Source organism: Arvicola amphibius, chromosome 3, assembly GCF_903992535.2.
Source record: "Arvicola amphibius chromosome 3, mArvAmp1.2, whole genome shotgun sequence".
NCBI lineage: Eukaryota > Metazoa > Chordata > Mammalia > Rodentia > Cricetidae > Arvicola > Arvicola amphibius.
Window position 1 is genome coordinate 188,236,461 of NC_052049.1, and position 13,319 is coordinate 188,249,779.

A 13,319-nucleotide genomic window follows, 5' to 3' on the forward strand; every position below is an offset into this window, starting at 1 on the left:
GAAGTAAAGGTCAGACTGAAAATTCAGGTTAACAGTGGAGTGCTTTAACGTGTGTGTTTAGGACTTCTAGTTAGTTTGTTTTATTTTTGTTTGCGGTCCTAGGGATGGAACTAGGGCCTCACTTGCTCTGGCGTGTGCTGTGCCGCTGGCCTCCATCCCCACCCCGTGTGTTGTCTCTGGTTTCGGTCTAGGTCCTGGCTAGGGAGCAATGGGCAGAGTGCCGTGAAAAAGCTGAAGAACAGCTTGCCTCTTCGGAAGGAGCTGGATCGTCTGAAGAGGGAGCTGTCTGACCTTCTGCAACTTTCAGATATCAGGTAATAAAGTATCCTGGCTGTCTTACTGTCCTGGTCCTGCAAAAAGATATCATGACCAAGCAGTTCACAAAAGGAAACATCTAATTGGGACTTGCTTACAGTTTCAGAGGGCGAGTCCCTGACCGTCATGGTGGGGAGCATGGCAGACAGACAGGCATGGTGCTGGAGCAGTAGCCGAGAGCTTAGATGGTGAGACAGCCATGAGGCAGAGAGAGGGGCTCACTAGGAACCTCGAAGCCTGTCCCCAGTGGCACCTCCTCCAACAAGGCCACGCCTCTTAATCTTCCTGAAGTAATTGCGCCAAGTGGTGAGCACCAGTTCAGACGTGAGCCCACGGAGGCCACACACAGTCAGATGTGCAGGAATGAATTGGCTCAGTTAATGAAGTGCTTGCTTAGGACACACTGGGCCCTGGGTTTCATCCCCAACACCACAAAAGCTGGATTTGGTGGTGCGCACCTGCGATCACACAGTTATGGAGGTAGAGGCAGAATGACCAGACAATGACGGTCATCTTTGGCTGTAAAGCAAGTTTCAGACTAGCCTGAAACTAATGAGACCTTGTCTCAATACACACACACACACACACACACACACACACACACACACATACACGCCAGGCGGTGGTGGTGCACGTCTTTAGTCTCAGCACTCGGGAGGCAGAGGCAGGTGGATCTCTAAGAGTTGGAGACCAGCCTGGTATATAGAGCGAGTTCCAGGACAGGCTCAAAGCTACAGTGAAGAGAGAGAGAGAGAGAGAGAGAGAGAGAGAGAGAGAGAGAGAGAGAGAGAGAGAGAGAGAGAGAGAGAGAGGAGAACATCGTAGAAACATAAGATCATTTGAAACATGATTCTCTGTGCTCCAGGAAGAGGCTGTTGACCTTGTCAAGAGTCGGTTGGGGTGAGAGCCTGCCCATCCCCTCTGTGCTGCTGTTAACGTGGCTGTGTCTGTTGGCCTAGGTGGCAAAGGGGCTGGGGTGTTGCCCATCGCTGCAGCCAGCTGCACAGTCTCAGCCGCCTTGCGCAGCAGAATTTGGAACCACTTCAGAATGCAAAAGGTAACTATTGTCTACTCTCTTGTTTGTTTGTTTGTTTTTATCAAAACAGGGTTTCTCTGCATAGTCCTGGCTGTTCTGGAACTCACTCTGAAGAACTCAGATCTCCCTGCCTCTATCTCCCGAGTGCTGGGAATAAAGGTGTGTGCTATCACTGCCCGACTGTCCACTCTCTTTTAGAAAATCTGTGGTACACATCTGTAAATTGTAGCACAAAACTAAGAGACTTTATCAGAGTTAGATGTTTAAATCCGTGGATGGTGGTAGCACATGCCTTTAATTCCAGTACTCAGGAGGCAGAAGCAGGCAGATCTTTGTAAGTTTGAGGACAGCCAGGGTTACACAGAGAAACCCTATCAAAGAAAAAAGTAGAATAAAACAAATGTTTAAATCTGTTCCTTTGAATAAAGGAGAAACATAAAATAGGCTTCTAGGATGTACTAGATTTAATCCCGAGTGCATACGCTGGGTTCCAGGATGGTTTGCACCGTGTTACAGGACGAGTCCGCTGGGCCATGACCACAGTCTGTTTTCTCGTCAGGATGCACCATCGTGTTCACAGACCGCTCCGGCATGAGTGCGCTGGGCCACGTGATGCTGGGAACCATGGATGTCCACCATCACTGGACGAGAGTAAGGAGGAGCCCGGAGCAAGCAGGCCTCTCTGACTTGCCCCACGCTTTCATTTCAGACGAGAGTATGACGTCAGCAAACTGCAGCACTGGACAGCGTAGCTCTAGAGTTCAGTCCAGTAATACCACATAACGAGTACTTCAGTGTGCAGATAGCTTTCTTTTGCACTTATTTATCTTGTGTGTATGTCTGCATGTCTGCACAGAGGCCAGAGGTTGAACGGTAGTTGTTTTTCCCGCCTGGGCCCAGGGATTGCGTTCAGACCGTCACACTCGAGCAGGCCTGGGCTCAGCCTCCGGCTCACAGGCCCTCGTGTTAGTTTTAAACTCAAACAAAGCTGAGGTGAGCGTGTTTCATTGCTAAATTTTATTCTTAGATTTATTTATTTTATATGTAAGTGTTTTGTCTGCATATGTGTATGTCTGTGAACCATGTGTGTGCCCAGTTCCCAAGGAGGTCAGAATAGGGCACAGGATCCCCTGAAGCTGGGGTTCCAGATAGTTGTGAACACCGTGTGAGCGCTGGGAGTCAAACCCAGCTCCTGTGCAAGAGTAAGCGCCCTTAACCACTAAGCTGTCTCTCCAGCCCCTAATGTGAACATTTTTATTTAGTTTGGTTTGGTTTTTTTTTTTTGTTTTGGGGGCTTTGGGGTATTTGTTTGTTTGAAAGAGTCTCATTATGTAGCCCTGGCTGAACTAGAACTTACAATATAAATCAAACCAGACTGAAACTTGTCTTAGGATTACAGGTGTACACCACTGTGCCTGGTTGATACAAACATGGGAAATGCATTTTTCACCTCATGGATAAATTCCTAGATAGAATTGCTGGATCATATCCTTTGATCATACCAAAAGAGATAATCATATTTTCAATTATGATTGTTACTCTAGTAGGTATGTGGTGGTGTCTTAAGTTTAGTTTGCATTAAATAATAAATGATGGTGATCACCTTTTCATGTTTTTATTTGCCATCTTCATCTTCATGTCATCTTTACTGAAGGATTTATTCAAATAGAATACTAGAGGATCCAAGTTTGAGTCCCAGCCCCCACATGGCCGCTCACAGCCATCTGTAGCTGCCGTCCCAGGGGATCCAGTGGTACCAGACACTAACATGGTATAGAGATACACATGTAGACAAAACACGCAAACACATGTAGTTAGCCAGGCTTAGTGGCACACACCTTTGATCCTAGCACTAAGCTAGCCTGGTCTATAGAGTAAGTTCCAGGACAACCAGGGTTACACAGTGAATGAAACCCTGGCTTAAAAAAACCCTAATTATTGTTATTATTATTTCAAGCCACATATTTAATAGGTATTTTGTATCTAAAGTATATAAGAACTCTTAACACTCAGCAGTTAAAAAAGAAATGCCAAACCAAGTAGAATACGTGCCACAGACATGAAGAGAGTCTCCAGATGACAGAGCTCAGAGCTGGGGCGGGGCGGAGAGCTGGAGAGCTTGCCGCCTGTTAGATGCTGGGTTCCAGCCCCACGCTGGGCAGAGCTGCTGAGTGGACAGAGTGCATGACCACGTGAGGATGAGGACGTGGAGACCTGGCTCGCTCCTGACAAGGACCCAGATGTGCAGAGCTCCACACTAGGAGCCCAGCATCTTAAAGAGCTGAACGTTCTGGCAGGTGACCCAGCAAGTCATTCCTGGGCATTTATAGTGGAAAGTGAAGTTATCATCACGTAGAAATCTATACACAGATACTCATAATAGCCAGGAGTGGAGGAAGTCTAATGTACGTCAGTATAAGTCCTGTTCAGAAATGGGCAGGAACCTCTGATGTGTGCAGCGGCCTAGGTAGGAAGGTCGGTATCTGAAGGTTTTAGTCTGTATAGCTCCCATGTCTGTACCATTCTTGAAGTCACAAGATAACAGGAAGCAGTCAGAGCAGGTCTGTGGCTGCCTAGACATGGGGATCAGCAATCTGACCACTAAAAGGGCATGCGGCAGATCCTGGGGGGAGCTCTGTTCTGTGCAGAGTAGTGATTTCACATGGTCTGCACATGTGAAAAGGCAACATACAACAAAACGCGCAAGGATTGCCAGAGTCCAGATGGAATTAACAGCTGCTGTGTAACTGCACCGTGTCTGCACTGTCATAGACTCACGCTTACAGAACCCAGCACACGCCATATGAACCCACAGTTCTCAAAGCTCCTGAATGTGCTTACACTTCATATACAACCCAAGAAGAGGAGAGTCAGGGAGTAGAATTTTTACAAAATGTAGTAAGTAGATGATGGATGGTCTATAAAAACTAGTTATTATCTTCATTATAGGCTACCTGATGCCTTCCAGTCCCCTTCCTTCCTTCTTTCCTTCCTTCCTTCCCTCCCTCCTTTCTTCTTTCCTTCCTTCCTTCCTTCCCTTCCTTCCTTCCTTCCTTCCTTCCTTCTTTCTCTTTGGTCTTTTTCTGTGTAGCCCTGGCCGTCCTGGAACTCGCTCTGTAGCCCCAGGCTGGCCTTGAACTCACAGAGAACCCCCTGCCTCTGACTCCTAAGTTCTAGGGTTAAAGATGTGCACCATTATAGCTTGGCTAAAGTCTTCTAGTCATGTTAACACTGCAAATCCCAGATTTCTACAAAAAACCAAAGTCCTTAAAATCCTCCCTGATCCCAGCCCCTCCCACTCACCAGCACACATGCCATGCGCCAGCCCCTCCCACTCACCAGTACATGTACCATGTGCCAGCCCCTCCCACTCACCAGGACACACCATGCGCCAGCCACACACAGCTTCCTGTTGGTTTTGGACATGGCCTTTTTCCCCCAAAGCATTCCATTCATCTGCTGTTTCCAAATCCTTTTATACTTTCTGTCAGATCAGAAGTCTTGGCGGCCATTGTCTAGACCTCGCTCTGACCTGCCAGCTGCATCTGACACTTGAAGTGACACACTCTTGCTTTATTTTCTTGCCCCTCGACTGAGCTCTAGCAAACAGACAAACCCTTACACCTGCATGTGTACTCATTGCTTGCACAGACAGTAAGTGTTCCGTGATGCGTTCTGTGTCTGTCAAATGAATTTGAAATTTGTTGACTAAAAGTAAATTTTTAGGGAATACCTGCAATCAGATTGGTGACGGCCTAGCTGTCATCATAGAGAGCCTTCACCCAGTGACCGATAGAAGCAGATGTGGAGATCCACAGCCAAGCACTGGGCCAAGCTCCCAGAGTCCAACTGAGGAAAGGGAGGAGGGATTTTTTTTTTTTGAGCAAGGGGTGGGAGTCAAGATTATGAAGGGGAAACCCACAGAGACAGGTGACTCAAGCTAGTGGGAGCTCATGGACTCTAGACTGACCTAGGCCCTCTGCATCTGGGTGACAGTTGTGTAGCTTGGTTTCTTATGGGACCCCTAGCAGTAGGACCAGGCCCTGTCCCTGACACATGAGCTGGCTCTTTGCCACAGACCGACTCTCTTGGAGATCGAAGACCGAGGGAGAACAGGGGTGAAGGCTAAGGAGAACCCGGGATTCGGCGAATGACAGACAGACACAACCCTAATGAGGTTTGAATCTGCTGCAAATTTACTAAAATTCAAGCATTACTTTTATGAGATTACAGAAGGAAGTTGGCAGACACAAAAGCTTACATGAAAAAAATGATTACAGGCAGTTGATTGTTTTCAGCATGTCTTGTGGTTAGGGCCAGGTGGGCAGAGCTTTTCTTTGACATTCGTCTCACAACATTAACCAACTGCTAACTTTCTCATGGCCCTAATTCATATATGCCCTCAAGGTAACCCAAACCTATTCTTCGGGATTCCACCCCCAGGGCTTGCTCCAATATTGAATGGCTGGCTTCATATTGTCAAGAATAGCCTGCCTGCCTTTCCTATCTAAAATGCACCAGGGGTTTCTCATTCTGGCTAGCCTCTCCATAGATGGTAACTCATGTCACTCCATATGTTTTCCTTCATAATTTACCCATCTTCTATTATCATGAGCTCTTTCTGTTCTAGGGGATCCATAAATTCCCCCAGAGAGCGAGCTGGAGTCTTAATCATAACATTAATGGCCTGGATTAAGGGAGGGGACTGACGCATCAGTTCCTTCGTATTCAAGGAGCCGTTGGGAATGTTTCCTGGTTCCTTGAACAGATTAAGTGTTTTGCAAGAGAAAAATAGGACAGAGAAAGAAAATAGCAGAGCCAATGCAAAGAACCATCACCAGAAACAAAGTGAACGAGGTCATTGAGGCTGATCAGACACCACAACTCAAGCAAACTGCCAGGGAGCCGCCGGGGGGGGGGGGGCCAAGCTCCGGGAAGCAGGAGCCCCTCATTTTGAAATGGCCTCCACCTGAGAGGCATTTTGTCACACAGGCGGGACAGCCGTAGATGTAGCAGCTCTTTGGAAGCTATTCCCTATGGTGTAATACCTTGCCCAGGCTTGATGCAAGGGGCACGGGGAGCTTGGTCCTGCCTCAGCTTGGTATGCCATACTTTGTTGACTTCCAAGGGAGACCTTTACCCCTTCTGAATGGAGATAGATTGGGGGCAGGGTAGAACAGAGGTAGGGGGTAGGGGATGGGAGGAGAAGAGGGAGAAGAAACTGTGGTTGGTGTGTGAAATAAATTTTAAAAAGTTTTTAGGGAATACTTAAGAGTTGGGATGAGCAAATGTACATTGAATCATTGTAACCTAGCTTAAGAGTCCTATGTGAGTCTTTAAATGTTAGTACCTAGCGTTGAATGTTACTTGGGTTTTTTCTTTTTCTGAAATCTCTTCTCAGTTCAGTCTAAAACCACTAGACTGATAGTTTGTTTTGAATATTAGTATTTCCAGGATTATAGTATCCTTTTTATATTGTATTTTACTTGACTATTCCATCTACAAAAATAATTTTTATAACTTCCTCATTTATTGGACTCCTAAAATTATAGCAACATAAAATTAAATGTCTTTTTTTCCAAATACTATAGCTTTTTGAAAGCTTGCCAAGTTATTTTGACCTTCAGAGGAGAATGTCAGCCCTTGAAGACCAGATAAGCAATCTTCTAGGGGGCATACAAGTGGTTTATATCGAAGAGTTACAGCCAGCACTGACCCTTGATGAGTACTACTGCCTCCTTGATGTGTTCCACAGTCAGCTACTGAAAAGCAGGGCACCTGCCCACCCACAAAGTCTGAGCGGCTTAGAGATGATCCTCAGCAGGTAAACATCCGGAACTGGGTGGGGTGTGTGCATATCAGAACATGGTCATGCGTGCGATGTTTTATTCTTTTGGCTTTTGGGGCTCACACACAGATGCTTATTTTACTTATTAATGCCTGGCCTTAGCTTGGCTTGTTTCTAGCCAACTTTTCTTAAATTATCCCATCTACCTTCTTCCTCTGTGCTTTTTTCTTTTCTTACTTCTATATATCTTATTTTCCTTCTTACTCTGTGACTGGCTGACCCCTTGACTCCTTTTGTTGCTCCTTCTCTTCCTCATTTCTCCTACTATTTATTCTCTTTGCCTGCCAGCCCCACCTAACCTTTCTCCTGCCTCTCTATTGGCCATTCTGCTCTTTATTAGACCCTCAGGTGTTTTAGACAGGCAAAGAATCACAGCTTCAGTGAGTTAAACAAATACAGCATAAACAAAAGTCACACACCTGAAAATAATATTTCCCAACAGTACATTGAGCTGGTTTTGTTTCATTGTATGGTTCTTATAAATTTAATAAAATAATAATAATAGTGGAAATGAGTGGCTGGAGAAATGGTTTAGGAGTTAAAAGCAGATACTCTTTTGGTAGAAGATTCAAGTTCAGTTCCCAGGGCCCATGTCAGGTAGCTTACAGCCAGTGGATCCATGCCTTTGACCTCTTCAGGCACTGCATTCACATGCAGAGACAGACAGACACAGACACATATATATGTGTGTGTCTGTACATATATACACATTCACACACATAATTTCCAAAATGGAGGCCAGGCATTTGGTACACTTAAAGCAGAAGCAGGAGGATCACTGTAAATTCAAGGCCAGCCTTAGATAAACAATGCAACCCTGTCTCAAAAACAAAACAAAAAAGTCACTACTTGTGAAAAGAATTGTATTCATAGCCCTGTTCTGCATGCGTCCAAAACCAAACCGAGAGACTGAGAGTGGATTCTGAAAACATCGCCACTGATCAGCAAAGTAAATCACTCAGTCGTGATGTAAAGTCAGTAGCTAAAGTGTGTGTGTGTGTGTGTGTGTGTGTGTGTGTGTGTGTGTGTGTGTGTGTGCGCGCGCAAGCGCATTACCTGCACTTTTCTTTGTGCTTAAATGCAATCCTTGAGGAGGGTCGTGCCATGTCAGGACCAGCACGTCATCATCAGCGTTGCTGTGATTGAATGTGGTCGTCCTCATGACTGTCCTCAGTCACTTGATAAAAGGCATTGGTGTGGAAGTGGTGATGTGTCCCTTAATACACACTTCGTTTCAGCGACAGGTACGAGCCAAGCTTGCACGAACTCGGGCATTTTAACATCCCTGCCCTCTCCGATCCGGCAAGCCTCCAGTCGTTTATGAGAAGCCGAGCCCAGCAGGCAAGAGAAAACATAACAAGAAGGGAGGAGTAAGTACTGTACGTCTGCTTCAGGAGGTGTGAGGCCTGACGTCTAAACAGACGGCAGGAAGCGTCGTCTGCATTTTAGTTATTTTATTCACGTGTAGCTGCCGTATCTGTCGGCACAGACCAGATCAGCAGGGAACAACGATGATCTTGGGCCCCCTGAAGATGGAGTTGTGGGCAGCTGTGAACCACCATGTGGTACTGACGTCTGAGCTTGCGTCTCTGTGAGAATCACAAGCGCCCATAACTGCTGAGTCATCTCTCCAGCCCTACTATATTTAAATTTTAAAGTGTATCTCGTTCACAAGTAGTCCTGTGTCTGTATTGTTATAACTCGGAGTCACTTGACAACCTGTGGTTTCCTCTTACAGGTTTGAAGCTGTAGAGTTGAGTCCGTTGTAGGAGTGGGTCCATACAAAGGAATGGACAGACAAATGGACACCAGATCCAGATAGTGAGCAGGGAGGGAGAAGCAGCTCAGGGCAGGGCACGGCCTGATGGCAGCATCCAAGTCAGGGTTTATTCTCCCAGTTTTCTCTTCATTTCGACACCAGCAGTGGCTAGGGAAGGTGTATGAAAGCTTTTTAAACCACGCTCCATTGGGCTGGAGAGATGACTCGGCTGTTGAGAGCACTGGCTGCTCTTGCAGAGGACCCAGGTTCAATTCCCAGCACCCACCCACATGGTGCCTTACAACCATTTGTAACCCCAGTTCCAGGAGTTCAACACCCTGTTCTGGTTTCCAAGGGCACCAAGCATACCGGTGGTGCACAGACACCTGTGCAGACAAAACACCATACACAGTAAAAACAATAAATCTTTGAAAATTAGGAATAAATTGTGTATTGTCTTTACCTCACTGATGCTAAAAAGATTGATTAAATATGCTTTTAGAGATTTATGTAGAAATAAATCAGCCAGTAATGGGCACAGGGTACTCTTGGCATGTCTTTTCAAATGACTGCCTTGCATGGCACTATTTTGTCACCCCAACATTTAAGAACATCTTTATATGTTATTTATATTTATATTTTATCTTTAGTAATATCTCATGACAATTTTTTATTTAATAGGTTAAAAGTTATTGAAAATGAATTGATACAAGCTTCCACAAAGAAATTTTCTCTGGAGAAGTTTTACAAAGAGCCCAGCATTTCCAGCAGACAGATGGTGGACTGCTGTCGGAGACTCCTGCAGCTGTCGCTGCCTTATCTGCACGGGATGCACCTCTGCGTGTCGCATTTTTACTCCGTCATGCAGGATGGAGACCTGTGCATCCCATGGAACTGGAAGAAAGGAGAAGCCATGAAGTAACAGAGACACCTGTCTTATTTTCTGGAGGAACGAGAAACTGTTGGGTTTATGTAGATTCAGTTTGATGTTAGTATTCACATCAGGACAGAGTTCCAAGTGCTGCATTAAAGCGGAGTTTTCTCTGTAGTGACTTTATGCTAAGAAGCTTGTTTCCAAATGGTTTGTCCCCTAGTCTTGCAATGCTGATGGTTAGGCAAAGAGATGCTTAGAAGAAAAACTTATGTTAAAGAGAGTTCTGTAAGAGTCATATATTTTTATAGGAGTGAGTGTGCATGTGCACAAATTGGTCTCGTTCGGTGTGGCTCTTTGGTACTGGAACACATGTTTACATGCAGACAGCTCAACACGTGTCTTCATGGTTACATCGCACAGACACAAACACACTTGGCAGCCGGTAATGGACACTGTGTTCAGACAGATGGTTGGTGAGGAGCAAAAATCAAATAACCACATTTTGTTTGAGAAAGATTTTTTAAAAACTATTGAATATATGCCATTAACATTGTCTGATAGTAGCTTATTAAAACATCAGTGACAGAGAATTTAAATACATGACACCTTCTACCAATTAAAGTATTGGTAGAGCTTGTTCTTGGTAGGCATAGGCCCTGGGTTCCATCCCAAGTACCAGGAAAAAGCTGTCTTCATCTCTTCAGCTCTGGCCCAGGTAAAGCAGCTGCCTGTTCTGGTCTCCGGTGTCCCCCACGCTGTGGAGGCCCATTCTCTACCCAGAGAAGGCCACCCTGCATTCCACACCACACTTTTCCCTGGGACATCCTAGGGAACTTCCCCCAGGCATTACAACAAAGGAGACACTAAAGTCAGTTTTTCGTGTTTGGGATTTTTATAAACAGTTCAGATGTATGTTCAAGATAAGAACTGGCTTTTAAAGGATCGGCTGTGCTACTATTGCTTTTGACAAATGTTGCTGTAAATACTCTCCCTAAGAAAGAGTCCTCAAGTTGGGTTTGGTGGCACGTGCCTTTAATCCCAGCATTCGGGAGGCAGAGGCAGGCGGATCTCTGTGACTTCAAGGCCAGTCTGGTCTACAAAGTGAGTTCCAGGACAACCAGAGCTGTTACACAGAGAAGCCCTGTCTGGGTTGGGGAGTCCTCAAAGATATGCTAGTTTATTGGAAAATTGTTTGGATTGTGCCACTTCTAACATCAACTAACACAGAATCTTCTGTAATGTGTGTTGGATTTGTTTTTGAACTAATTGTTACATAATAAACAATACCTTGTTGGCCACATAGCTGTTCCCCTTGTTTCCATGACGAGGAGTTGTTGGAAAAGGGACCCTGTGGACTTCATCTCCCCCACCACAGAGAAAGCAGGTCCCCCACAAAATCTGAGCTCTGATCACAACCGAGCTTGCCCACACAAGGAGAGCCATGGCAAGCCCCTCAACTTCAGGGCTGCCAAAGCCCCTCTTTCTCCCTTTGTTCCAGAAAGGAACCCCTAAGGAGCCTCTGAGTTAGTGAGAGAGAGGAGGCTTTGAGAAGCGGGCACATGAAATGAAGGCCAGGTCACCACTGGAGCCAGAGGTTCTTGCAGTAGAGGCCTAGCGGTGGTGGGCGTGGTCTGTAGGGGACCTGGAAGCACATTGCAGGAGGGAGGACAGCCTGTGCTTCCCAGCACCATGCTGTTTGGGTCAATGTGGAAGACGCAACCCTGGCCTGCCTGGCAGTCAGCTTCCTTAGGCTCCCTCCACACTGACAATCAACACCTATCTCTGCAGGGACCCTGCTTGCCCACAGCCTGGCAGGGTTTGATTTCATGTATGCCACCTGCACCCTGATGGTTGCTCCTTGCCTACCTAGTAACTGGGCTGACTGAAGTTTCTCTGACACCCAGCTTTATCGGTTGGTACAAATACCACCCCTTTTTGGTGTTGTGCTGGAGATTGAGCTTGGGACCTTGTACCTGTTAGAGCAAGTGTTCTACTGAGCTACACCTCCAGCCGAAACACCCTTTTACTTTGTGTGTGTGAAAGTGCACATGCACACGCACACTACCGCATGTATGTCCAAGTGAGAGGACACCTTTTAAGAGCTGATGCTCTCCTACCATGTGTACCCTAGGGATCCACGTCAAGTGCAGACGTGGTGGCGAGGTGCCTTCCCACAGAGCTCTCTCCCTAGCCCTAGGAATCTCCTGTAGCTGTCAAGAGGGAGTTAGGTGTTTCTGTTGTGGGGACAAACGAATCTCTCAAGTAATCAGTGTAACAGTGTTGTTTCTCTTGAGTCTGGCCTTTTATGTAAACCATTATGGGCACGAGGGGCTCCAAATGGTTGTAGTTCAGTTATTAAAGGGTGGGGATTCAGCTTATATTTTCGGCCTTTTGCCTCTACGTAAACTACTTGTTTCCTTTGGAGAAGTGTTGCCGTTCTGTGTTGGCGCCTTGAGAAACACAGCTGCGTCCAGTCAGGACTCAAGAAAAAAGGTCCCTCATCTCTCCAAGGCCCTAATGTCTTCACAGGCCACTATACAGACTGGAGCGTGCCCTCGGTGTCCTTGTCAGGAGAGAGAATAGGAAGAGCTGACCCTCCCCAGAAGATGCTTTCCTGGCTTTATAAAGGTTATATCTGCAGTCAGCTGAAGCCATCCTGGGCCAGTGGGGATGAGTGGTCCTGCGTCAAGTCGCTGGGCTTGCTGCCGGTCATTTGGCTGGGATCCTTTTGCTTTCCTAGGGCTGCTCCTTGACAGGCTTTGTAACCCTCAACCGCTAGCAGCAAGCAGTGACAACAGGCATCTATCTGGAAGCAGCAGAAGAACCAGGCCAGATCCCAGTCCTCACAACACTTCTCCTTGTCCAGGATCTTCATGGCAAGAGGTGCAGGAAGGCTTGTTCAAGAGAAGCATGCCGAGGCTGCAGAGACAGTGTTTAAACAGCACCTACATGGCTGTTTAGCTCTAAATCCGGTTCCAGAGGATCTACCACCCTCTTCTTGCCCTTGTGAGATGAAGCACAAGTGTGGGGTGTGTGTGTGTGTGTGTGTGTGTGTGTGTGTACACCCATGCACATTAAATTAGAACATTTGTAAAAGCTGGAAGTCTCAGCACTTGGGCAGCAGAGGCAGGTAGTCAGTCTGGTCTACACAGGGAGTATGATAAAAGAGACTGAGGTGACAGCTGGCTACCCTACTCTAGCTGCTGACCCCGGATCTCCACATTTCCTTCCCTGGTCCCTCTGCCTACTCAGACTGCTTGTCCCTTCAGATTCCCGCAACATCGCAGCCTCGGACCTATTGTTACTTTTGCAGCCTGTGACCGTGACAGCTGACAGAAACAATATAAAGAGGGACAGATTTATGTTTGGCCTGTGATTTCACAGGGCTTCTGTCCACGGTGGCTGGGACATCAGGACAAACCAGGAAGCAAAGAGAGAACCAGAAGCAGGGTTTTGGATCTTTTGCCTTCAGAGTTCTGCCCCTAGT

At 46.5% G+C, this 13,319-nt stretch overlaps 1 protein-coding gene across 4 annotated transcripts in view; it reads left to right on the forward strand.

Moving 5' to 3' along the window:
• Tcaim (T cell activation inhibitor, mitochondrial) overlaps window positions 1-11,132 on the forward strand; it is a 30,783-nt gene extending 19,651 nt beyond the window's left edge. For all 4 annotated transcript variants that reach the window (XM_038322674.2, XM_038322676.2, XM_038322677.2 and 1 more), the window contains 6 exons: window positions 192-314; window positions 1,275-1,372; window positions 1,911-2,002; window positions 6,943-7,175; window positions 8,438-8,569; window positions 9,640-11,132. In XM_038322674.2, the coding sequence (XP_038178602.1) occupies window positions 192-314; window positions 1,275-1,372; window positions 1,911-2,002; window positions 6,943-7,175; window positions 8,438-8,569; window positions 9,640-9,880 (919 nt within the window). In that variant the 3' untranslated portion in view covers window positions 9,881-11,132. The remainder of the gene's footprint in view (window positions 1-191; window positions 315-1,274; window positions 1,373-1,910; window positions 2,003-6,942; window positions 7,176-8,437; window positions 8,570-9,639) is intronic.
• The last annotated feature ends 2,187 nt before the right edge of the window (window positions 11,133-13,319 follow it).